General features: G+C 40.7%; 1 protein-coding gene across 10 annotated transcripts in view; it reads left to right on the top strand.

Moving 5' to 3' along the window:
• Positions 1-3,687: 3,687 nt before the first annotated feature.
• Positions 3,688-27,647, top strand: part of ralgapb (Ral GTPase activating protein non-catalytic subunit beta) — a 56,485-nt gene continuing 32,525 nt past the window's right edge. For 5 of the 10 annotated variants that reach the window (XM_088937229.1, XM_088937234.1, XM_088937231.1 and 2 more), the window contains exons 1-10: positions 3,690-3,832; positions 10,684-10,901; positions 12,517-12,719; positions 13,534-13,700; positions 14,120-14,306; positions 14,674-14,805; positions 17,176-17,354; positions 17,753-17,800; positions 22,082-22,233; positions 23,105-23,321. In XM_088937229.1, coding sequence (XP_088793355.1) covers positions 10,716-10,901; positions 12,517-12,719; positions 13,534-13,700; positions 14,120-14,306; positions 14,674-14,805; positions 17,176-17,354; positions 17,753-17,800; positions 22,082-22,233; positions 23,105-23,321 — 1,471 coding nt within the window. In that variant the 5' untranslated portion in view covers positions 3,690-3,832; positions 10,684-10,715. Of the gene's footprint in view, positions 3,833-10,683; positions 10,902-12,516; positions 12,720-13,533; positions 13,701-14,119; positions 14,307-14,673; positions 14,806-17,175; positions 17,355-17,752; positions 17,801-19,202; positions 19,251-20,383; positions 20,432-22,081; positions 22,234-23,104; positions 23,322-27,647 lie in introns of all 10 variants that reach the window. The other 5 variants (XM_088937233.1, XM_088937236.1, XM_088937239.1 and 2 more) reach the window with 2 other exon arrangements.

The raw sequence follows: 27,647 nt of genomic DNA on the forward strand, positions 1-27,647 counted from the left end.
GACCCTCTGGCTCTTTGAAATTGAGCAGCCAGGTGAGGGACGCATGGTCTGTCAGCAGTTTAAACCTGGTCCCGAACAGATAGGGCTTGAAGTGGCGACCGCTGAGACTACAGCCAGCAACTCCCTCCGGGTGACGCAATAATTTCTCTTGCCCTTATTGAGCGCCCGACTAAAGTACACGACGACCATCTCCCCGTCTGGCCCTTCCGGTGCTAGCACTGAGCCCACCCCTGTAAAACTGGCGTCTCTATCCATCACATAGGGCAGCGTCGGATCCGGGAAGCCCAGGACGGGGGCCCCCACCAGTGCCTCCCGCAGCTCCCGGAAGGCCGCCTCACAGTCCGTGTCCCACACAAAACGCTGCCCCTTCTCTGTGAGGCGGTGCAGCGGGGCAGCGAGGCCGGCGAAGTCCAGGATGAACCTCCGGTAATAAGACGCCAACCCCAGGAAACTGTGGAGCTCTGTCACGGTGTGGGGCGCCGGCCAGTTGCGCACCGCGGCGACCTTCCATGGATCCGTGGTCACCCGGCCCGCCGGATGCAAGCCAACACTTACCAGAGGCTTGCCAGGGCCTGTTCAAAATCCCCGGCATGCACGAGTAAATTGTCTTGTGCTAAAACCGCTCAAACGTCGCCGGGGCATTACACAGTCCGAAAGGCATAACTGTGAACTGACAGAGCCCTTGGCCGACGGAGAAGGCCATCTTCGGGCGAGCCTAAGGGGTTAGTGGAACCTGCCAGTAACCAGTGAAGATTGAGCAAGCTGAATCAGGTCGACCCAGAAATGTAGTCCAGTGCATCATCAATCTGGGGCGGTGGATAGGAGTCCTTCTGGGTGACCTCTGGACTAAAAGAACCGGGGAAAACCATGGACTCGTGGAAGGCTCGATCACTCCTGCTTCGGCCATCTCCCAAACATTCTGCTCTGCGGCCGCCTGCTTGACGTAGGCCATCCGCCGGGGCGGAAGGCGAATCGGCCACGCATCCCCGGTGTCAATTTCGTGCTGTGTGAGAGCCGTGTGGGTGCAGTCCTCATCCCTCACCGCGAACAGATCTTATTCTCGGCAAGGAGAGACCACAGCCACCGTTGCTGGTCTCAAGTGAGGCCCTTGCTGCTATGCCGCAGCAGCTCCCCCACAGCACGCCTTATCTCATCGTTGCGCTCGGCTCCCCTTATTCCCCCAGCGGCCGCACTGTTAACCGCCCTGCCGGGCGGCCCGGGAGTCAGCTCTGCCCACCGCTGCCGCCTCCTCTTCCTGGTCCGGTCAGCCAGTGCACTCTGGACACCTCCCACTCCGCCCGCCGCAGGACGGATTTGTTCCCCCTGCCCCACCAACTCTCGCCGGCCCAAGTCAAGGCAACCACCCACCTGCTGCAACCAGTCCAACCCCAGGATACAGTCCTCGCGTACTGGGGCAAGGTCGAAGGGGTGTTTTACCCTCGCAGCCCCAAACTGCACGGTGAGCGCCCGCTTGCTGAGGACCTCTGCGCACTGCCCCGTCACCGTCCTCAGGCGCAGGCTGGTGGTTTCCCATCCTGGGAGTCCGGCTGCCTCGGTGCCCAGCAGGACACCAGGCTGCAGCAGGGTGATGTTCGAGCCAGTGTCGACCAGGGCCTGGCAGGGTCTGCCCTCGATGAGGCAGGGAAGAAATAAACCCCGGTTGTGGCCAACCCTTCCCGGTTGTGGCAACAGACAGGGTGAGACGCTCTTTCTGGCTCTCCAGAGCGGGGGTAGCATCGTTCAAGGGTGGCCTTCCCCTCTTTAGGCCGCCCCACTCCCATTTCCCGATGGCCTCCAGAGTCCCCGGGGCTCCGGCGCCCAGCACTCCTGGGCGAAGTGCCCCCTTTCCCCACAGCGGTGCAGATGACCCGCCGTCGTTGCTCTCCCGGCGTCGCCGCGCTGACCGCTTCCTCCTCCCTGTCTGATTCCCCGGCTGCCTCTCCGGTGGTGCCCGCCAGTCACCTTGAACACGGCATCAGCCTGCTCCACCAGAGCCAGGGCCTGCTCCAAGGAGACCGCTCTCCCGCTAGGCGGCATTGGGCCAACCTCGCCCGCAACAATTGCTGCGCCTCCCCTCTCCCGTCGAAACGCCTCCGGAGGGCCAACGCCGCGTAGTTGTATCGCTGGTCCCCGGGTACATCCAGCAGCGCCTGGCAGACCTTCCCCTCAAGGACCGCGGCCAAGTGGCCTGCAATCTCCACCTGAGACCAGCCATTTTCCCAGGCCGCAATCAGGAACTGTTTCAGGAATCAGGAAAAGTTGCCATGGAACCTCCCCATTATATCGGCTCGGTCGCACCGGTGCTGGCTGGTGCAGGGGTGGTGGGCTGGACCCTTCTGGTCTGGCGTCTCCTTCCCGCCACATGGCCTGAGGCAACATGGGAAAGGGTCCCTCCTCTGCCAAGCAGGCCGCTGTTGGGTAGCCCTGATAAGGGCTGTGTTCACTAGTGGTGCTGAGGGGCCGTCCCGGCCCCTGGCGGCTGCTGCTCGCCCCCAAAAGGCACTTTACTGGGTCGCTCAGAGTCCGACATCAAAGGCTTTTCACTGTCCATCCTCCCGTTTCTCACACCAATGTAGCGATTTCGGGTTCAGCAAGGATGGACACAGTGACTCAGACTTCGTGGAGTAAAAAACAACGGCGCTTTATTTATTTTGGCACAACCAGCCAGCCAGCACTCCCACGCGCCCAGCCGAGAGAGAAAGAGAGCGTGGGAGCGCCAGAGAGAGAGAAAAGAGAGAGAGCAACACACAGGGGTCTATTCGGGTAGTTACAGGTATGGGGTGTCAATTGGGTACAAGTAAAACAGGGGTGCGAAACCAGGGAACTATTTACACGAATCTGGGCGATCTCACCAGACTGTACGCCCATTTTGCAGTGGGTCAGCTGCATTGGTCAGCGGCCCTCCTAGTCCCTGCCCTGACCACTACCACTCTCATCCTGCCCCTCTCCGTGCACCCCAGCTGGGCGCTCTTCAGCCACAGCGCCGGGCGAATGCGTTACAATATACTCTTACACAACGGTCCAGTGATGTCAAATAATTGCTCTTAATACATTGAATCTTTTGAAATAAAATTATCCTTGCTAATAAAAATTAATTTGTTTTTATATAGCATCTTTAAAAGTAGTAGTTCAGGTGGGTAGCTGCGTCAGCATGCGTAGGCTGCAAAGGAACAAGTAATAGTTCTTTAAAAGTAGCTAATCAAAGCACATTACTGTAAGAAGGGGAAAAAAGTTTGCAAGGAGTAAAGGATAAAAACAAGGGTTAAGAATGCAGCAGAAGATACTGGAAGCCAACATAGACCTGACGTCTACGAAGTGACCTGAAGTTTCTTGAAGGCCTACTCATGAATCGATGTGGAATAATCAACACTGACAAGCAGGTCCAAATAATATCGTCTTCAATGCAATAATTTATTTTGAGTTGTATGATGACATTGTGATACTAAATTAAAACTCAGATATAATAATCAGAGAATGTAATCACTAAGATTAAATAATATTAAATAATAATTAATATCAATAAGGAATATTTTTCTAAGGCTAAATGCTATGTTTATGAAGTTGTCTGAGATAGTAGCGACGTCCTCTGCTCTATTTGAGAGTACAGGCTTTCCCGATTGTCACGGGGAGGGGGCGCTGCTTTCGGTTTTTCTCGGCGCTTCCCGAATCCCCGCAGTGTCGGTGCCGACTCCGCCGGACGGAGACAGGGCGGAAGGGGCTGTTCGTATCGGTGGACTTATCAACAAAGATGATGTTGAGTGATCCTGGACTGTGAAGCCGAAGCTGTAGCGGAGACGAAGCGGGATGATTTGTCAACCTTTCCCTTGCACAGGTATTTTAGTAATCTCTAATACCTGGGCCAGGGTTTCACGATTTATTTGTCCTGCATTGCGGCCTACATCAACAGCGCAGCAGGGGACTCAAGTTTATCTTGTGGCCGTCTTCTTGTGCCTGGCTAGGGTTGCCTTTTTTTTGCTGTGTCGGTGATATTGTATGATATTTTAGCTTGAGAATGTTACCGTTTATAGGCCATGTTTATTATCTTAGTGTAGTCGGAATCACCAATTTAGATACCTAGTCTACCCGTAAAGACAATTTTGGAACTGCGATCTGTTTTCAGATTTTGTGTCAGGAAATTAGCTAGCTGTAACCGAACGATTAATTACCTAAAACCTTAAACGACTATGATGTTTCAACGCGTTATGTTGATGCAAAATGTTTGTATAGGTTTTTTTCTCCTTATGTCCGGGGTGTTGTGATCGTATGCTTGTAACTGTTATTTGTACCGAAGGAGTGAATGATCTCTGCCACGGACAGAGGTACCGAGGTTTGTCCGACTTCCTCTCATTATGTGTCGCCTTCATATTCGGAAACCACCATTTGTGTGATCCGCGCTTTACTGCGTTTTTTATCTTAACTACGGTGAAAAGAAACCCAGCCCTTCCGCCCTTCAGCGCTTCTCCTGTAACGAGGAATCCAGCTTTTCTGTGAGCTAGCAAGGATCTTGAATCTGGTCTTCTACTGTTTTTTTTTCCTGTACTATCAGAAAACCAGCAACCCTAAACTGCGTTCCCGTGGCACGGATTGACCCCCAACCTTTACGGGTAGCCGTCGTAGCCCCAGAAACTCCTTCTTCAGTACTTGAGGCAGGAGTACGTTCTCCCTGACATGCGATCCCCAATCAGTTCCAGTCTTAGAGACTCATGAAAAACACATTGTGGTTTTGTTGCTTTTCTCTAAAAGTCCTCTGCGACTGTCCACGGGCTTAATGCTTGCTTATAGAGTGCGCTTTTGTTCTGGTCTTTCCCCCAGAAGCTAAAAGAGTGCTTATTTCTGAATAATGGGAGTTGCACAACAGTAGATAGGTAAATAAGTCCATTTGGATGACGTTCATGCCATTGGTGAATTTGATCCTTTTGCATCATTGTGAGCAGATTTTTATAAAGCTGTCGCTCAATGTTTGAATCCCATTCCAAAATATCAACTTCAGCTTTAATGAAACAGTACAGCAGACAATATATTGGTTCACATCCATCCGGGCTTGGTCACAGAGGGAGTGACAAATATTTTTTGGCTCTGTCCAGTGCATTAGCAGTTGCTCCTTAAATTCTTAACTAGCCCTGTTATTTTTGTCCTCACTGAAACCTTCCCTATACTCTTTTTAAAGTGCCTAGGTGCTCGAAGCCTTAAAAAATGTCTGGATGAGGTCAGTTAGGGTCAAGTAGGAACCAAACAAACCAGAGGAAGCAAATGAGCCCATCTAGTATGTAACCTTTTTCATGTTATTTTCTTATTTTTGTTTTTGTAAGAAGGTGTAATGGTAGTGGAGGAATATTTATTTTAAAATATATTTTAAAATTACGGCAAAGTTTATTTAATTTGTGTTGTGTGACTTGGGTTTGACCTGGCAGAAAACTCTTTTTGGTTTGTGCAGATTCTAGAAGAGCAGATAGCACATTTAGTTTTGTTATAGCATGAGACTCAGTGAAAAATGCTTTAGCCTCACTTCATCTGATGTGCTTTACTGAAACTAGACAGGACTATAAAACTTAAGCTGTTGTAATATTCACCTAGTTGCTATTTCCTGACAGCCATAAAATGTAAAGGAACAAGTAAAGGTTTATTCCATGCTGAAAAGAGAAGAAAAGAAATGCATCATTTCGGTTGTGGAGCCTTCTTCAGGTGTGTCATAAACTGTAATGTCAGAAACTGTAAAGTGTTGTTAATAGTAATATTAAGACTGACCATGACTATTGTGACTTTCTGTCATTTTTATCTGGATGTGCCACATAACTGTCTCGCACCACTTTTTAGCACAGTCAGACACACCTAATAAATTAACATGTTTTTCTAAGCTTCTTCCTGTATTCTACAGTTGACTCCAAGGAATTTGTCAGTATATGGTACATCAACAGACCTTCAGCAATGTTGAACTTTCTGTCAATTTATATTATTAATACAGCTAAAGCCTACAGAGTAGCTTGAAAAGTATATTTTGTACTTTAAATAACTAAAAAATATAAAACACAATACCTGCTGCATTTCATCTTAAAGGTAGTATTGTTGGTCTGGAAGATGGACCTCACAGACCAGGAGCGTACTGTAAAACAACCTCTGCTTTTTCAGGACAGAAAGTATAAAGTCATCACTATTGTCATGTCTTTAACGACGCAATGTAGTGCAAGAGACTTGTCATCCACAGTGCAGAGGTTGTCTGAAGTCCCCAGATAGTCTGTTATTGGTAGAGCGCACTATTACAAAAATGATTTGCTACTGGCACAAAAAGCACTTTCAGTACAAGAAACAATGTAATAATGAAATAAACGATTGATGATAATATTAGCTTAACTAAAAGTTTTTCACCGGACTGTAGTTTCTGTATTATTCCTTATTGTTTTCTCTGTTTAATGTATCACACAGGAGATCCATTAATGCTGTACATTGTACAAAGTGTGTTGCACAGGGAAAGTGCGGAATGCTGTGACACATCATGATTATTCAAAATTGTCATTACGAATCCGCAGGTAGCAAAGGTTTACTGCAGTCAATTTTGAAATCCAGTTGGTGATCACTGGGACACTATTTTCAATTTGTCACACCAGTGTTTGGTCCTAAGTCTCACAGTATCTCTACAATAGACCCCTTTTCACTGAAAATCAAATGCTGTACAATTTGTACTCGCATCAATCTCAGGGCTTCCTGCAGGAAAAGTTTAGGCGAGGTAGTAGACTTCATCTACCCATCTAGTTATCTAACAGTTAAATTACTATACTAGCTTGCAAACTAACTAGCTGTCTTATTATTGTATTAATATTAATATCCCAAATAAGACGCTACTTGAGTTACTATAATTGAAAGATGTAGGCTACCCATGATGCTGCCCGAGGAAGAGCTTTGTGCTTGAAATGCCTTGCTGTTTTCTGTTTTCTGTACGCATCAAGCCATCATTGTGTTCTTTGTGCTGTTGAGGTGCTGTTTATTATTTTGTGCTCATATAGGTAATTAGTGTTCTACTTTAAAAATTAAGTGGCAAGTGAAGAACTGACAGTTTGTACAGTATGTGTGATCCAATTTAATAGTTTTGCATTTTGTTCCTCCTAAGTCTTGCTAACATAGCACTCAAGGGTCCAGAACCCTAATGTGTGAGATACTCTATAACTGTTTTAAATTTCACATTCATTAATACATTTTTTAAATCAACCTACACTTGATGTAAATGCATGAGATTTTCAGACCATGGAATGAGATAAAATTCATGAGATTATGTACCATCATGGCTGCTGGCTGGCAAATGATCTTGCTGTGTATCACTATGAAAGAAGAAAGTAATTCAGTATGAATTCTTGCGTATGTTTTTTTGGTGTTCATGCATTTGTTTGGCCAGACATTGCCGATTTTTGGTTAGGCAGCCAGCTTGGCCTGTATACAATTGTGGGAAACCCTGAGTCTATATCAGTAAACAAATTTAGCATTTTAATTTGTCACCATGTTTTAAACTCTATAAAACAAAGGGAGGGTCAATGTGGTGTAGATCTCCCATTGCAGCACTAAAAGAAGATTCCCTTCCCAACACACACAGGAAGGATAGTTTTCAAAGTAGTGCACTAGATCAAGTTCAAGTTTATTGTCATATGTACATGAGTATAGTGCAATACTTCTGTGTTTTGTCACTTGGCAAATGACATAACATTAACATAGAAAATGACATAACAAATGACATTACAGTTTTTGGAGATAGGAACAGGGTAGCAGCTATAATTATAATGAGCATTTAGATAACAGCTGTGTGCAAAAGTCAGCATAGTAGTATTTTGAGTTCAGCACAAAAACAGAGGGTTGTAAGTGGGGCAGCATTTAAGAGTCTTATGGCTGTGGGGTAGAAATGTTCTTTGAACCTAGAGGTCCGGGCTATACTCCTAAAACTTCTGCCAGAAGGAGGAAGAACTTGTGCATTCTCACAGTGCATTCTCAGGGTGTTACTGGTTTTTGATTATATTATTTGCCAGTCTTAGGCAGTGTGTGGTGAAGATAGACTGGATTGAAGGGAGTTCTGTACCAGTGATGGCCTCAGCTGTCTCCACCACCTAGTTTTTTTTATGTTCATGAACTGAGTAATTGCCATACCAAAATGTAATGCATCCGGTAAAAATACTTTCTATAGTGCATCTGTAGAAATTTGTAAGTGTTTTTGTGAGACATACCAAATCTCCTGAGGAAGTAGAAGCACTGGTGTTGGTCTTGTGATTACTTCGTCTATGCAATGAGACCAGGTCAAATTGTTGGTGATGTAAATGCCCAGGGTCCTGAAGCTGCTGACCATCTCCACAGCAGCCCCGTTGATGTAGACAGGGTTGTGGCCTCCTCCATGCTTCCTGAAGTCAACAACTAGCTCCTTAGTTTTGCTGACATTGAGGAGCGGTTGTTGTTCTGGCACTATACCACCAGGTCCTTAACCTCTTTTCTGTACTGTGGTTCATCATTATTAATGATCAAACCTACAGTGGTGATGTTGTCAACGAACTTTAAGATGGATTTTGAGCTGTCACACAATCGTGGGTGAACAGGGAGTAGAACAGGGGGCTCCTGTGTTGAGGATCAGAGTGGAGGAGATGTTGTTGCATATTCTCACAGATTGAGGTTTGTCTGTCAGTAAGTCCAGAATCCAGTTACAAAGAGAAGTATTAAAGCCATGTCCAAGACCTTGGTGACTAATTTGGATGGTATTATGGTATTAAAAGTTGAGCTATAATCTATGGATAGTAATACAGTATAGGTGTCTATAATCTTGAAATTATAAACACCTATACTGTATTACTATCACTGCCAAAGCAGCTATTATGTGGACCCATCAGGTTTGTATGTCATTATGTCTGTCAACTGAAATGGATCAAGTTTGTCTGTGAACCTGTGTGTCATTACCAACCTCTCAAAGATTTTGGTCTTGAGCTGTACAATAATGACTTTCTGTTAACCATAAATGCCAAGGTATTAAATATATAGTAAACAATTGGGAAATCCATGTTTGTGCACAGTGGCTGTTTTCAGTCTGCACAATGTAGCACGAAACATTGCTGCACTCAGATGTAACCAATATTGTAGACATTGATCAAATGAGAAAACTTGCTCTGCTCTGCTGTTTAACTGTTCTCTTTTTCCGCAGAAACAAAGGTGGTAGAGAGATTAAAACTGACCCTAAAGTCATTAAAATAATTTAGATACCTGCACTGTATCAAAAGAAAATGTAGTTTGGTTTATGTAATAATAGCTCCAGTATTGCACAGTTAACAGATTACAGCCTTGCCAAGTTCAACAGTACTTGGATTTTCACTCCAATATCTCTCTTGAGTGCTAAAAGGCTTCCTGTTGATGACACAACATAGTGGGGACTCTTACTTTAAAAGTCATTTAACAAAAATGTTCCCATGTTAAAATTGATTAACATATACCTTTTCATTGTTCATATTTTCATGTTGCCTGTCAGGCTTTAGCATTGTTATAGTACATCTGTGAACCTGTAAGTTAGATAACATGTAAATTGCTCAGTGACTTGATAGCACAGAAAACGTCTGATTAAGCTTAGTGGCAAACATTTCTTTATTTAACTTGATAAGTCAGTTGAGAAAACGATTTTCAGAGAATTGCAGAGCACCCATTTAATTAGCACTTACTGAAACTAGCACAGTGATGTATACCTTGGCCATCTATACAACAGCAGCTTGCCTGAGATTTGAACCCACATCCATCCAGTCTGAGTCCAGAGCGCTAACATTTGCTCCACACTGCTGCCTCTTTCAATCTGGTTTCAGTCTGGTTTTCAACTGGTTGTTGCTTTTTTGCTTAGAGTTCCAATGCTGTAATTGTGCATTAAGCATGTGAACTCTTACTAACTAAAAGTGGTTTTGTAGATTAACTTATGCTAATCTTGTTTATTTTTTGGTGACAATTGGAGTGCAAAGACATTATTGCTTTTAATAGTAGTATTGTTGATAATTTGTACACTAACCAACTTGCACCTTTGAGGATCATTTGTGCTTTGGACAAGCAAGTCATAAACATATCTACAGCACTGATGATTATGTGATTTAAAAGATTATGACTGTTGCCAGATAAAACTGAATCTCATTTGAAATGTGCCATTAGCAAGTGTTGCTTCTAACATTATAGCAGAAGAATGGTCTGGATTTACCCTGAAAAATGCAGTTTTTTGTCAATTGATACAAAAAATATAATGTAACATAGACATATACACCATGAGATGAATTAAAACGATCCTACTTGTATTGAATATAACTTGAATAAAATGAGTTAAGTTGTTTACCACTGCATTGCTTCTGCTGTAGAAGTGTTCACAGTAGTGACCAACTGTATATGTTGCATTATTACATTGTTAAAGGGGCAGCCGTTGTGGGCAGGTTTTTGTTTAGTTGATACAACAGTGTTGTTATTTGAATGAAGATTATTAGCTGGAGCCTTTATCCAGGTGGTGTCTTTTTTTATTGTACACCACAGGATTTTTAGTTATTGCATTTTGTGTACAACTAAAAAAGTCAGAGCATTAATTTTTTATTTACAAATAACTATTTTGGGGTGCAGATAAACATGTCTTCACCCCAAAAGTCAGGGGGCTGTTCTAAGGTTAATCTGAATCCTAATTTCTGAGAGCAGATTTGTGCTATGTTGCAGGTAGTTATTGGATTGAGTAGAACAGAAGCACCATGTATTCGGAATGGCGGTCATTGCACCTGGTGGTCCAGAGTGACCAGGGACACCTGAGTGTTCTCCACAGCTACCCAAATGCTGTAGGGCGCGATGTGGCCAATGCAGTGGTACGGCCGCTGGGACTGGTCCTTAACGCGCCTTCCTCTGCTGGGGCTGAGAGTGTCCTCAAAACAGACAAAGAGGTAAGTGTTTTCTCCCAGCTGCAGGAAGAAGGAACTTCTTCACAGTAGGGTTGGAGCATTTTGCAACACTTTGTAAAAAATTATGCTACAGAAGTAGAGACTCTCACATTATTAAAGAAGAAACTGGATCCTGCAATGAACTTCTGTAATGATGCAGTACCTTCTGTCACTTAGTATCACACCTTTAACTAGCCTGTCTGGACTACACAGGAAATACTTTCACTGCTAACATGAAAGGGCAGAACACAAAAAGCAGTAACAAGAAAATCATCCAAATTAACAAATAGAAAGGCAAGTCTGAGGATCGTAAGTACATATTTTTAAACGCCTGTGTGGTGCCAAGAGAAAATGTTTTATCCAATAACAGTAGCTCTCACAGTATGGTACACTTCAAAGATGCATGTCTTGCCTTAATTTAACCATGAATGTTTAGATTTCCTGTTAAGTGTTTTTGTTTTCTCTCCGTGCTGCTCATAGATCAAGCTATAACTTCAGAGCAAATAAGCATAGGATCACTGAACTATGTTTACCTGTTCTGAGCATTATGTTCTGACTTGTCTAATTGACGTGACATGATGCCAGCCTTTCAGAAGAAAAGGGCTTTGCACCATGACATCAGTGGAAGTCCCAATAATCTCACTATGATCATTTTTCAGGTGAACTGTCTCACAATGGTTTCAGTTCCCCACTATTTGGAACTGGCCATGCACACCATGTAACGCTTTGACTGACCCTGCATGTGACAGACAATTCTTTCAGTTCTATTCATTTTTTCAGAAGGGATGATTGGTGATAATTATCAGAAATAAGGAATAAATGTAGTCTGACTTAGGAGATGCTTGGCTGCTTTTTGCAGTTTCTAGCCCAAAAATAGGGGCTGCTTTTATAGATTTTGCCAAGTGATCAGGCTTTTGAATTAAACTGTTTTCAGAAATAAATTGTATTTCAGATCTGCGGTATTTAGTTTCTAAGGATCTCCATATCATTCACAATGCAAACTATGTGAAAGACTTTTACTGTATTCCAAAAATTCCGTTGTACATACATATAGTTTTTCTAAATGCTCCAGTTTACCCTTTCCTTTAATAAATGTTGCCGCATAATTTGTGTGCTTTTGCAGAAACTTCTATTTTTTCAGTGTTCTATATACGTTTTAAGCAGTGAAAATATTTCCTGTGTATCCTTTTGAGCAGTTTTAACCAGCAGGTTTCACTGATCATTCTTTCACCCTTATTAAGGTTAAAAAACTACGTTGCAGTTATTAGACAAAACATGTTTGTAATGTGGCAGTCATTTAACCCATCTGTTGCATATTTAGGCATGACCTAAAGGCATGAGTGTGCCCTCGGCTACATATCCAGTGATTAGAAGAAGACAAGACTTGGATCAGTCTGGGAGTATGATCTTAGCCAAGCCTGGATAGGAATCGGCTTGTGTTGGTCAACTCAGAAGTGCTAGGCAACAGGGAAAGTCACTGCTTCCCAAAAAATACACAACTTCTCCACAACTTAATCCTATGATGCTTTATCAATAATATAATTTTAGGGTGTAGATATTTTGTTGGATTTTTGTGATTGCACATCCCATATAATTTTTTTTGGTTGGCCCTTTGCAGGTGAAGTGGACGATGGAAGTTCTGTGTTACGGGCTGACGCTACCTCTTGATGGAGACACTGTAAAGCTGTGTGTGGATGTATACACTGACTGGATTATGGCACTGGTGGCTCCACGGGACACTATTCCTCAGCCCATCATCAAAGAACCAAACCTCTATGTGCAGACTATTCTCAAACACCTCCATAACCTCTTTTTGCCCAGGTACCTCAAGAACATTGACAGGCAGCAGAGTCCAAGTTGGGGGAAGAAAGAGAAAAATAAGTAGATAAAGGAAATTACTCACTCTGGCATCTGTGACCTCTTCCTTTTTTTGTGTGCATTGTTTATACCTTAGTCCTACATCACATGGGTAATTTTCACACAAAGTAAAGCTGAATGTAAATGCATATAATAATAATAACAGTGCATAAAGACATCTGCATTTATTCTCCTGAGCTAACCACTCAACCTGTATCACTGAATTAGTAAACAAAGCAGAACTGAATACCCTAACAACAGCAACTGTTTATAGTGCATCCAGTAGTTTTTAAATAAATAAAATGAAAGTTATAAAATAAAAAAGCTCTTTGGGTCAACTCAATCAGAGGGGGTGCATTGAGCTTTTGTGTGGTTGATTGGTGTCCTTGTCTTATGGCTTGTATACCAGTTACGTAGATATTCCACATTGCTAACACATCTTCCTTAAACCAGAAGTTTTAACTCCGTGTGTACAGTGTTATATGTGCTTTGTGCTGCAGTTTATATTTGTGCTGTCTCAAAAGACTTCCTTCAGTTAGGTCCTTCCCAACTTTAGTTATAACTAAGTTTTTGTAAATCAGTCATTTTCAGCTACAGTGACATTCAAAGAAAATCTAGATTGATGGAAAGGGAAAAATTATAATTACTATGGGATTCCTTTATTTTTTCACAGGTTTTTCCTTTGGTTTTCAGCTGCCTGCACTAATGCCAGAGAACCAGCATTTTCTTGGAATTTTGCTGTAAAATGTAATATTTTTTTTCCTTCTGTCTATTAAAGGCCAGAACATTACAGCCCCAATCACTTCCGACTGTGCCAGCAGGTGCTAACAGCAGTACAGAAGCTGGCTAGAGAGTCAGGCAACATGGCTAGAGAGACCTGGGAGGTGCTCCTGTTGTTCCTGCTGAGGATCAATGACACCCTGTTAGCACCACCAACAGTGGGAGGTCAGTTCCAACCTGCACATGGCCTCACTCCATACAGAGGTCACATTGAAATCTGCGATATCTCTTGGAGGAAACAATTTGGAAAGCCTGTATGTTTTGTAGTTGAAAGTTTCATTTTGTGGCAGAATAAAAACTTTGAAAAATTTGAACAATATAAGCTAGCAAAAACAAGTGCAGAGGAAGTGGCCTTTAAAACTGAAAATGAAAATTCATGTTTCTTCTTGATTAATTTGCACAGTGCTTTGTAGTGGAATGGTGTTTGAATTATTTCATAAGAGCTTTTTCCTGTTTATCCAAGAACATGCAAACAACATTAATGAGGTGTGTGAACATCATGCTGTCAAGAAAAGGATAACATTGTGGTGAGTCACAGCTAGGACCCATTACAGTTTTTGCTCAGTGTTATATTTTTTTTAAAGGAGGAATAGCGGAGAAGTTGGCTGAGAAGCTGATAAGCGTGCTTTTTGAAGTGTGGTTCCTGGCTTGCACCCGCTGCTTTCCCACCCCTCCCTACTGGAAAACAGCCAGGGAAATGCTGGCCAATTGGAGACATCACCCACCTGTGGTGGAGCAGTGGAGTAAGGTCATCTGTGCTCTCACCTCCAGGTATAGAAAAGAAGTTAATGTTTAAGGGAGAAAACTTGCAAACTTTGCATGTGCAATCTGTCCACTCATGTTGCTGAAGCCAGTGACCTAGATTCTTGCAAGAAACAGATGAGATCCTGAGATCTATTAGCTAACTCCCAAATAGGCTAGATAGATTGTTTTGAAGCAGTAAGATCAAGAATTTTAACAACTGTCTTCAACTTTTCTCATTTTAAAAAGCTGTGAAATGTGTTTTATGTTATGTGGTAAGTCTGTGTAGATTTTTATGAGCTGGATACGTAGAAGTGGAAGCATTTGAAGATTTTACATTTAAAGCTCACCATATTTTTTATATTGAAAAAGGAAAATGAAATTATTTTTTTTTTAGGTTGTTGCGATTTACATATGGTCCCTCGTTTCCCCCATTTAAAGTTCCAGATGAAGATGCAAACCTTATTCCTGCTGAAATGGACAATGACTGTGTTGCACAGACATGGTTTCGATTTTTGCACATGCTGAGGTAAAGTACTTTTTACTTTAAAGTATTTTAAAGTAAAGGAAGTCTTTGATTTAAAATTAGTGAATTGTGATATTGGTTTCTGCAGAATATCAGTTTCAGGTTTCAAGTTTTTCTTTTATTACGACCCATTCTACCACACGTGCATTGGTTTGGGGAGTTTTACAACCATACTTAAAAGGTTAAAACTGCTGTGATTGAATGATTTAGTACAATTGTGTCTAATATACAATTCCCTCCAGAATTTTTGGCACCCTTGGTAAAGATGAGCAAAAAAGGCTATGAAAAAATGTCTTTGTTGTTTATCAGCTTGATCTTACACTGAAAATATGAGAGAAATCTAACTTTTCAGTGTGGTAAAATTATTCAAAGAAAAAAAAACCTTATAAAAAATAAACATTTTTCTCAAAAACACGTCGCAATTATTGGCACACCTAGAAATTCCTATTGGAGCCGTGGTAGCTCAGACGGCAAGGGCGTCTAGCTCCTGACTGGAAGGTCCTGGGTTCAGTTTCAGGTAGAGGCAAGCGATGGAGCTTGCTCTAATTCCTTCCAGATGGCTCCTAGGTCTATTCAGCCTGCTTTCCAAATGAGTTCCAGGTGTAATAGGTTAAGAAAAATGGTAGCCCTAACCCCCATTCTCCATGGTCATAAAAAGGGACCTACCCACCTAGAAATTCCTATGAACAAAATCTAATTGACATATATTCCCATTCATATTTTACCTTTTTTAAGCACACCTGACTCTTTAGGAACTCTTAGGTGGTCATCCATGACTTCCTGTTTCACTGGGGTATAAAGATGAGGTGACACGCAGGACAAACACCCTTAGTAATCCATCAATGTGGGGAAGATCAGAGAATACACAAATGAAATGAGACAAACGGTTGTTGACCTTCATAAATCAGACAATGGCTATAAAAAATAGCTTCACACCTGAGAATACCGATCTACACTATTAGGGCACAGAAGTTTCAAACAACTCTAGCTGTGATGAACCTGCCTGGAAGAGGATGTAAGTGTATTTTGCCCCCATGTACAGTGAGGAGGATGGTTCAAGATGCAAAACTTTCTCCAAGGATCACAGTTGGACAATTGCAGGAGTTGGTTGCATCCTGGGGTCACCAAGTCTCCAAAACTATAATTAGATGCAACCTCCATGCCGACAAACTATTTGGAAGGCTTGCCAGAAGATAGCTTCTGCTGTCGTCAAACCACAAACGGAAGCGCCAGCAGTTTGCTAAACATCACTGGGACTTTGATTGGAACCGGGTTCTATGGTCAGATGAGACAAAAATAGAGCTGTTTGGCACCAAACACCAGAGGTGGGTTTTTGGCATAAAAAGAGTCAAGATCATGCAGAAAAAACCTAATCCCCACTGTGAAGTATGGTTGTGGATCTGTGATGTTGTGGGGCTGTTTTTCTTCCAAAGGCCCTGGGAATCTCGTTAGGATACATGGCATCATCGACTACCATGAGATTTTAGATCAAAATCTAGCTTCCTCCGCCAGGAGGCTAAGACTGGGTCGTGGTTGGATGTTCCAGCAGGACAGTGATTCAAAGCATACCTCCAGATCCACACATAAATGGTTCACTGACCACAGAATCAAGCTTTTGCAGTGGCCATCCCAGTCCCCTGACCTAAACCCCATTGAAAGCCTATGGGGTGAGCTGAAGAGGCGAATTCACAAGTGAGGACCAAGGACTCTGAAGGATCTGGAGAGATTTTGTATGGAGAAATGTTCTCAGATCCCTTTATACGTGTTCTCCCACCTCGTCCAGTATTATAAGTGAAGACTCAGTGCTGTTATCTTGGCAAAGGGGGGTGCACAAAGTACTAAATGCAGGGGGGCCAATAATTGTGACACATGCGATTTTGAGAGAAATGTTTATTTTTTATAAGGATTTTTTTTATTTTTATTTTACCTCACTGAAAGGTTAGATTTCTCTCATAGTTACAGTGTAAGATCAATCTGATAAACAACAAAGACATTAATTCATAGCCTTTTTTGCCAAGGGTGCCAATAATTCTGGAGGGCACTGTAGCTGAAAGGTTCTGAATAGGTTTATATTTTAAACATTATAATGGACATAAGCAGTACTTTTCAAGAAGTGTCCTAGTGTTGTCTAAACACTAGAATTTGTCCCGTTTGTAGGGGGGCAATACAGAGGTAAGAAAATTTAGAGAATATATAGTTTAAGAGATTTTCTCTTAAACATATTGAACTGTAAGATCTTAACAGCAGTCACATTAGCATTCATTAGGTCAAAAAAATGCCATTGTGTTTCATTTGATTCAATCTGTTATAGCCTGTAGTCTTACACTGTTACCTGCCATGGACTTGAACACTGTTGTGTTTACTGTGTTGCAGTAACCCTGTGGACTTGAGTAATCCTGCTATTGTCAGCACCACGCCAAAATTCCAGGAGCAGCTGCTCAATGTCAGTGGTGTCCCACAGGAAGTCATTCAGCACCCCTGCCTCAAACAGCTGCCTCAGATATTCTTCCGTGCCATGCGTGGGATCAGCTGCCTGGTTGATGCTTTCCTAGGTAGGGTAACAGAAACTAGGAAGCAACTTATCTTCTCTGGGATCCATAGATCGGAGCAAACGTAAATATCCAATTATTGCATTGATTGAATAAATACCCTGTATGCAAAGCTATAGATTTTTATTTCTGTTGAAGTCCTTAACTTGCCAACAGACCTTTTTAGCTACATGTATTGTTACACAGTAAGATGCTAACATGACCTGTACATCCTGAGCCGATAATCTTGCTCCTGAAGCAGTACTTCTGACAGTGTCAGCAATTCTTTTCTGTTTATTTCTTTAAATAAAATCCTTATGTACTGTACTATGTCCTTTATTTATGTTTAGGAGCTGGTTGGTTCAGTGTTTTTCCAAGACACTTTTTTAATGTTTAAAAAACATGTTCTCTTTCTTTCTTAGGAGTTGCAGTCTCTAGGAGAGAAATGCGTGAAAGACTGTCCTCCTATGGTATATATTTGTCATAATCATAGAGAAAGAACTAAATTAATGTGGGTAGGAGAGTGTCTGAATGAAGAAGGTTGATTTCTGTTAATAGTAATTGTGGTTATGTGTTGTAGGTTGGGAAGGTGTTGTGAAGTAAATGCGCAGACTGAAAGCAAAATACATTGCTTTAGCCTTGTTACCAGATTTTACCAGTTATGAAGGAAAGTTGTAATGTATTGCGAAACAAGATATTATTTTTCCCCGTAAGTAAAATGTAAACATGCAGGGCTCTGGACCATGAAGAGAATAAACTGCCCATGCCACTGCCCATGAGTTTGTTTCACTTATAGCTCCCCAAATACAGTGCATAGGGTCTCTTTTCAAGTCCAGGTTACGTTCCTAAATAATATAACTTACAGCAAAATGTGCAACAGCATTTTCTACAAGAAGAATCTTTAATGTTAGTTTTTGCTTTCACAATTATTTTTCATTTCCTGAGCAAAATGTTCCATGAACCTACCTATTAAACCTACATTGCTGTTTTTGGTGCCTTAAAAAACAATGTAAGTGCTTGGAATTTTTACATTGAGTTACAATGTAAGTGCGAAATAGTGGGGCAACTTATACCGGGGACTGTCTGCACCTATAAAGTGTCATTTTAAAAATGTCATACTTTGCATTGTTACTTTCATGAGAAAGACAAAAAGAATGTTACGTTTTTGCCACCTGCTGACCTTTGTGAAGAGAGAAAACCCTTCACTCTGCTTTCCCTTTCAGAGGGTTGATATTTATCTGTGCCAATGGCTGTATATCTTACAGACACAGACATTACTGCAATTGATTGGCCAAACATACTAGTATGCCTTTTATGTATATGTGTATATATATATATGAGTTTGCTTCTTAATGTATGCCTTTGTAAATAAACTATTATATCCGGCAAGAAAGTAAAAGGTTCAAATTCAAGGTGACTCCTTGGGTAGAGAAGAAAAGTAGTAAAATATTGAGTGTCCATAGGAGCTTATTCAAGTAGATCTCTACGAATACCGAAGTTGTTTGGTGGCAAAACTGATGGCATAGGAAGAGTCAGAAATGTGATATGTACAGTACAGTTTCCTAGAGTTTCCTATTGTTATTCTATTAGAGTACAGTTGTCTCTAATAGAAAAGGCAATACATTGGAAAGTATTGGTGCTTGTCCTGAAGGCACAGTGTATGTTGGGAAATGAAGCTCATGAAAGAGTACTCCTATCATAAGATCATAAGTACTGCTATTAGCATGAACTGAATAAGTACAAAGGGATGTTGAAGTGAGGATGTAATTAGGGGTGTAAAATTGGTCACTTTTAACTACTGCTGTGATTGTATGTATTGTGTACTGTATGCTTAAAATGCTATGTTAAACAGTTATTTCTTTTTTTTCATAGGAGTAGCAGTCTCTAGAAGCAATATGCGTGACAGACTCTATTCTTATGGTACACCGAATCTGGACTAAATACCAATCATCAGATAGTAATAATAGTGTTTGGGTGTGATGGGTTAAATGTACATGTGATTCCTACTGGTTGTGGCTGATGTAACGAGCAAGGCAATCACAGTAGAGATTGACAAGAAAAGATCTTGGTAAAAGACTTTAGTAAGAATAGATATATGTATATGTATAGATATAAAATAGATATAAAAATACCGTATGTGTAGTTAAAATTAATTAGTCTTGAAGTTGCTCAGTTTTATTATGCTTCATGTACCTTACAAATTACCAGTCTTTTTAACTGTTCACTGGCAGCGAGGCATTTAATGTAATCTGTAGCTAGATATTCAGTTTGGAGAATACTGTATATGGTCTGACGGTTGACCTTACTTCTTGGAGGTTCATGGTTGAAATAACTTAACAAATAGAGCACAAATAGCTCAAAACTCAGATCTCAAGCAAGTGACTCTAGATAAGCTGTTGTTGCTGAAGGTCACCATGTAGTCTCTGTATGCCATATAACATTTTACTAGAAAACAAATTATTTAAGCCTTTGGCCTTTAGAATAAAATCCCCAACGGTTCAATCTGGAGTTGTTGGCATCAGGTTTAAATATGGATGTTTTTGAAAATAAAACCAAACCGTAATCTAAAGAGATTTTATAAGTCAAACAGTCTCAACTAATTTGTTTTCAAATTCTAGTATCCAGTAATAGTTAATAAATTGGTATAGATCACAGAAAAAACTTATCACAATACTGAATTTAAAGTAAATGTGACACATTTTATATTGCCTGGTGTGGTCAATTTGTTGTGTCAGTTTGAATTGTCTTATCTGGGGGAACCATAGGGCACCTGGGATTGTCCAGAAAAAACAGCACAATGAGAACAAAACAATAGATGTGGAATATTTATTCCTTTCCATTATCACTGAAAATTTCCAAAATAACTTCTATGAGAATGGAAATGAATAAAATCCATAAAGCTTTAAATATATTTTTAATGTCTTGCTGCTTGGGATGAAACATTGAACGTATCTTAAATTGTTTTCAATCTCTATTTTTATGTGATTCATTATGCTTATTTTTATATTTTTTCTAATATGTAAAAAGTCCACTATAATGTCTTTCTTCCACAGGTGTCGCAGTGTCTAAGACCAATTTTCGGGAAAAGCTTCCTTCTTATGGTATATATATTAGTGCACCCAAATAATCAAAAGGAAGGTTTTGCAATCTGGGTTAAAGGGTTTGTAGGGGTTTGCAAAAAAAATCTAATTCTTGAAAAGGCAAAATATGAACAGATGTGCTTGGTGTTGGTTTCACCGTGAATAATAACTGACATTTCCAATTGAAAAAAAACCTAAAGGTTGTGTTTTTCAGTTCCTACCTTCCTGTATTATTCAAAGATGGCCACTCCAAATTCTTCTCAATAAAAAGGAATGTCTTAGCCAAAGGTTTCAATGTACATAAGATTTACAGTTTCTAATTGTGTGCATATTTTAAATCTGTAAGTAAGTGTTTAGGTTAATGGGAAGCTTTTGCTTTGGAATGCATCCATAACTACTTTGTTGTTATTATCATCATTTACAGATTGAAACTCCATCTGGTTTTGGAAGTTTATAGATGAAATTGCAGAACATTTCTATTTGAAGGGCTTTCTGTCCTGTTTGTAGAATAATTAATCTTCATGCGTGGATTTAGAAGAACTACTTTACTTTTTATTCCAGATTAAAAAAGTTAAAAACAACATTTATTAGCCTAGCAACAGCAAAATGATTCCTATCTGTGGTTCTGACTCATTTTAGATGGGGCTACATACTTTAAGTCATCAATGAAATGAAGAAAAGGCAATATTTTGATTCTATGTCACTCCTAGACATGTCTCTTACATAGACAAATTACTGTACTTACACATTCTATTAGTAGTGAGACAGTTAAATGTTTTGGCAGTAATGTAGCATTATGAGGTGTGGTGAATGCGAGAAGAATATATTTTGGTAACTTGGATTTGTTGTAAGCCAAGCCTTTTATACAGAAATGTTCACATTTGGCACCTGGCATTTGCCAGATCGTATACACAAAGAATTTGCAATCCATTATTGATTTATTTAAGGCAGTATGTCTCTTACCTAATCAATAGCCATGTTGCATGAAAATGTTTTAAGTGTGTTTGCCAAGCATGTACTTTATTCACCAGGTAAATTGAAAACTATATCTTTTCAAACATACCTTCAATTGAAGAGTTGCACAGTGTTTTTCTTGATTTCCTTACAAAACCACCAATCCTTCAGCAGTGATTGCTGTTTGTCCAAAGCCTCATATCTGAAAACTAGCAGTTTGGATGCTTTAGACCCTTATGGCTACCGTCTAATGTAGCACCATTTTTTCAGAAACCTTGTTTGGAAAAGACACGGTAAATAGTATCACCGAAAACCATTAAAACTGAACATTAGGAAGCTTGAATGTATGCCAAAATATTTCTGAATGTTAACTTAAATCTTGGTTTTGTAATTTAGCTTTCAAAATGTTACTGTTTTTAATACTTTAATGCTATTAACTCCTAAGATGAGTATCTTATCACAAAAGGTGTCATTCGTTTCTTTCTGCATATAGTTTGTTGCTTAGTGACATTTTAAGCATTTTTCACCTTAGATGGTTATGCAAAGAGGGCTAAGCATGCATGAAACTGCACTTCTGGAAAGAGGCAACATTGTAATCATATTAATTTTGCCATTCAGATCAACACTCTGGGAGAGGGACGTTTTCTGACACTGGGAGGCACATGTGATCAACATATCAAGGTTGTGTCCTTTCTTTTTACTGCCAACTCTTCCTAGGTATCTCTCGCCCCAGATCAGATAGTGCCCCACCTACTCCAGTCAACCGGCTGAGCATGCCTCCAGCTCCTACCACAACCAACACCACCCCACCGCACAGCCGAAGGCATCGCGCCGTCACTGTCAACAAAAACACCATCAAAACCACTACAGTAAGTACAGCTCCAGCCTGGCTACAAGCTGGATGGTTGCTGATAATGTATTCCAGTTATCCTTCCATCATAAAGATATTTATATACAATAGATTATTGATTTGAATGTTTTTTAAATAGAAATGATATAATCTCTTTATGGGGTGGCATGGTGATACAGTGGTTAGCACTGCTGCCCCTCAGTGCTAGGGTTCCGGGTTCAATTTGTAGGATGTAGCCGAGTGGAGTTTGCATGTTCTCCCTATTTTTATGTAGGTTTCCGCAGGGTGCTTTAGTTTCCTCCCACAGCCCCAAGACATGCTTGTAGGCTTCTGGGAAAATTTTCCATGGTGTAGGTGTGTGCATTACTGTGTGTGCCTTTAAAGGTAATGGTTGGTTCCGGGATGGGCTCTGGTTCCCCTGTAACCATTTGTTGGATACAGCAGTTAGAAAATGGATGGATGGATTGATGGTCTCTTTTTTTTAATGTTTATTTTAATTTTTTACCTGATTAGAATGCTGTTAGGGGAACTCTTATTTTCAAATTTTTCCATTCCATTGCCATTTTTATGTTTTTCACATTCACACAGAGTCTGCATTCAAAAGTATTAAACTCAATTTGCAGCTAGGATATGAAGCTCATGAACTCAACACATGCTAAAAATATATAATTTTTAATCCTATTAATTTGAAAATACTTTGTTTAATGCTGCAATTCATTGATTTGAAGAAAAAAAAATAATTAAGAGCTTTATGTGTCTTAATTTGACTAATTTGGGCCATCCTTTATACAAAAAATCTTGCCTTAGCAAGACTATACAAATGTGTTGGAGTTGGATGCTCACATTTCCAAAACCTCTTCATCTGGTAATATATTAATTTCCTCTCCTAGGGAAGTACAGCCCACCCTTCCAAAGTGCAGCATCAAACATCAACAACTTCTCCTCTGTCCAGTCCCAACCAGACAAGCTCTGAACCTCGGCCACTGCCAGCACCTACCAGACCAAAGGTCAACAGCGTACTGAACCTCTTTGGCCAATGGCTGTTTGATGCGGCCCTGGTTCACTGTAAACTACATAATGGAATGAACAGGGACAACAGCATGACTGGTAAGAAAGTGGTTTAAGACCACAAAGTTAGGTGTTTTTTTATCTTATTTTTTCTTTTCTTTTTTTCCCTTTTCCTATTGTTTCCAAATTTCCTACCTGCAAGATTAACAGCTCCATCTGCTTTACATCTGAAAATGCAAGTGCTTATTAGTAGCTTCTCTAGTTTTGCCAAGGTAGGGCATCAGGGTAACCCCATTCAGCTCAGAATCTGCAACAGCTTTTTATACTCTGCTGGATCCTAAGTAGTAATAGGAAGAACAAAAGACAATCTAAATCAATGCCTTGTATATCTTAATACCATAAGCTTACAGTAAATTCTCCAACCTTTTAGTGCCATTCACAAGATTTGTAAATATAATAAATGTCTGACAATGTTTTCAAAAAGGAAAATCAGCAACTTTTGGCTTGATTAATATGGTGAAAATGTGTTTGTCCATACTTTGTAAATATTGAAATATAGTGTGTTGTTACCAGTTTCAAACTTTGAGCTGAAAAACTTCAGATGTGTGGAGAAATCGACTCGAGCAGAAAATATTTTTTGTCTAGTTTTAGATATCTAATTTTGAATTGTCCTGGCGTAGCATTAAAGCTTTTTTGTCTCATGTGCCTTCTACTTTGTATAACATAGCTGCTTTATTTATTCAGATGGGAGGAGTAAATTGTTCAAAGCCATCATCTATCAAGGATTTTTTTTGGTGATTGTTAATTGTTCTGCATTCCATAACACCTCTGGGAACACTCACAGAAGCTGCAGTAGCCGGTTCCTCCTGTGGCTTATTGCTGTACACTGTCCTGTCCCCATTGTGTGCTGACAACTGTCCAGCAGGCACTGTTTCTTTAGTCAAATTCCTTTTTGTTTCACTTGTTTTCACAAAAGAAGAGAAAAATATGTCCTTGGATAAAACTGCTAGACAGTTATGTATTTAGTTATTTAAGTATCAGCTTTGTTGATGTGCTCCTTCTCAGGAATGTTTGAAGACTGAAGCTTTAGGAGCATTTTATGGAGACCAAATCTTTTTTTCAGTTATGGTTAGCCTCCTGGTATATATTGGATGAACAAATTTAGAAATGCCGGGTTGTTACATAATCTGTATTTCATTTAATTACTTTAGTATTCTGGTTAATAACTGGCTAATGAGTCTAACAGAGCACACCTTCATGTTCAGGTGGGTAGCTGTGTCAGCATGCGTAGGATGCAAAGAAACAAGTAATAGGTGTGACACCTGAAGAAGGCTCCACGGCCGAAACATTGCATTTTCTTTCTTCTCTTTTTGAGCATGGAATAAACCTATTACTTGTTCCTTTGCTTATCTTCATGTTGTCAATGCTACATGTAATGATGATTGATATCCTCCTTTCTCTTCAGTTAGTCAAGTGTCCTGTATACTGCAAGCACCCAAAAATAATTTGCTGTGTTTTGCCTGACAGTGCAGTTAAATGTAGTTCAGGTGGGTAGCTGCGTTGGCATGCATAGGCTGCAAAGGAACAAGTGATAGGTTTATTCCATGCTGAAAAACAGAAGAAAGAAAACACAACGTTTCAGCCGTGGAGCCTTCTTCAGGTGTGAGGTGTGAGCCTTCTTCACACCCAAAGAAGGCTCCACGGCTGAAACATTGTGTTTTCTTTCTTCTGTTTTTCAGCATGGAATAAACCTATTACTTGTTCCAGTGCAGTTAAATGCCTTTCTTGCTGGAAGACACACTGGGTTGCACAGAACTTTATTGCAGGATGCAAAATTGTCATGCCAATATATTACTGAATTAAAGGATATTGAAGGAAATTAACAAATGGTTTCTAAGGTTTGAACAGTATTGGTGGAATAAGTGTTTTTGTCGCTTTGTAGTGGTGGAAAAAATACATAAATTGAAATTGAAAATACATAGATAGGATGCCAGAGGGATGGAGCCTCTTTTTGAGAAGAAGTCTTTAAGAGCCTATTGAGGCAGGCTTACCTACTGCAGGTCGGCTTTTTTATTTTACCCGTACCCGCCAACAGTTGTGAGGAACAAACCCACACCGCCCGACCCCATTTAAAATGATAAAAGTACTGACCTGAACCCAATCCATTAGAAATTAAACCAAACAATAGTGATGCATGGGTCAGCTTTTTTTTTTACCCCCACCTGCCCGCAGTTGTGCGAAACGAACCCGCACCCGCCTAACCCGATCTAAAATCTTTTTGTTTTTAACCCGAGCCAGCCCGACCCGTGGGTTTGAGTCAACCCAACCATAGCTAGTAGGTAGTCAGTGAGAGTGACAGCTGTTGGAGGCTTTATAGCGGCATTACTTCTAAAAGCCACCTGCTTCCCTTAAGACACAGAGCTGGTAGGACAGAGAAAGGAAGCAAGAGAGCATTTCTCCTGAGTGGTATATCTTGAGATCCTTTGATTTGTTTCCATTTTTATTTCTATGAGCTCAACATATTTGGAGGTGCAGAATGAGCAGCTGGCCCGAAGCTATGGTAGTGCCAGTATTCTTTTATCTGCGTAAGTGTTGTGAGTGAGCAGACCTGATATGTGTAGCAGCAACTTATACAGCAGAAGGTGTGTGGCAGTTGTGGGGATCCATCAGCAAGGCTTTAAAAACAACCTATTCTGGAGGTGTGCAGCTGTGGAAGTTACAAGGCTGCTGAGTTGTCATGCCCTTATGAATGAAAGTTTACAATGTGAGAAAATAGTCTACGTGTAAGTTAACCAGTCTTATGTGAATTTTGTAGAGTGAGTAAAAGATTATACAAAAAAAGTGAATTAGTAAGTCCAAAAAGCAGGAATGTTGCCAGGAAAGGGCTCATTCTACATGGAAAGTAAGGAAGGATATTACTTTTTGCTGGCTTCTGGCAGTTTTTGAGAGGGGTGTTGCATCTTATTGGGTAATGTGTGCCGAGCATAGACTGATGGAACTGGAAATGTGCCTCTTGCTCCAATTTGAGTGTTACAGCAAAGCTTTGAGTGTTTTATGTTGATTCTGATATTGCAGACTGATGGGGTACTGGAGGTACACTTCCAGCTGAGAGGAACCAGTCGTGTTCATGTGATTAGTAATGTTGATGTATGTAAGAGGCAGCCTGGCTGTACGCATATATGAAGTTGAAGGGCAGCTTGGAGAAACACCAGGTGAGCCAGTAGCTGCTAATGTGTTAGTTTTACATTGAGGAGCTAGGTGGTCCAGGACATCATTCTATTGTATAAATACACAGAGGAGCCGAGTGCTCCAAGTTAGTGATGCTGTGAGGAGCTGAAATGCTACCAGACGCAGTTGATGCTTTGTCAGACCGCTTGTAAGGTAAAGAAGACAGTAGCAGTTCTGGCCAAACGGGAGTGACCAGTAGATGATTTTACGCTGTTACAACATGTGAGGGACCAGTATGTGAGATGGATGTTTGTGCCCTGATGGTTTGAGTCCGTAAGTAATGGGTCACGAGCACGGGCACATGACAAGCCTGACAAGCTTGTGAGAGGTAGGAACTAGAATATGGATCACTGAGCCTGGGAAACTGTGAGTGAGTCATAAAACTTAGGTCTGAGGCATGAAAAGGATATCAAAGGGATGGGGTGTTGTTCCACTGAGGACGGTGTAGTTTGACAGATGGATCTTTGAACCCTTTGCTCTTTTCCAGGCTGATAGTTAAGTCAGTTGGAATGTAAAACAATTAGGTGGTATCCTTGTTAAAAAAACGCAGGTTGCCTTGAATTCTACGAATTTCCCTGCACTTCCTACCATTATAAATAGGTAAAAATGTCAGACAATTCAAAGCTGACTTGGATAGTGTCAGAAAGAGGCACGACTCCGTAGAATTTTAGACGAATAGCCCATTTTGACTTCAGTGACATTCTTTTTGGTAATTTGCAGGTTTCTGGCAAAGTTATGGTAGTCATCATATATGTAAAACATAGCATACATATGTTTTATCAGTTCAGTTTCATTCATACTGAGCACAAGGGAGGCAATTTGTTGACAAAACTTAAAATTATATAAATCTAAACCCTCTTGATGCAAAAAATATATATTTCCTATCTAAAGACATGTTTTCTGAGCTGAACGGGTTAATAAAGGGAATAATCCGTTTTAAACTTATCTTGAATGTTCTGCTGTCTTTCTTAACCTTTTTCTTGTTTTATCTGATTTTTTTATCTATATATTTTTGCATGTTGATTGTCCAAGTCCTGGCTGTTATAACCTGACTGCCACTCTTATATGTAGTTAGTTTGCTTCCATGCAAAGATTTTCCAGTACAAAAAAAATAAATGAAAGGAGGCTGCTTTTTACATTAAAAACCTGATTTCATCATCTTTAAAGATATTTATATTACTGCTGTCCTTTGATTTG

This window comes from Atractosteus spatula, chromosome 19 (assembly GCF_055471065.1).
Source record: "Atractosteus spatula isolate fAtrSpa1 chromosome 19, fAtrSpa1.hap1, whole genome shotgun sequence".
NCBI classification, from domain to species: Eukaryota; Metazoa; Chordata; class Actinopteri; order Semionotiformes; family Lepisosteidae; genus Atractosteus; species Atractosteus spatula.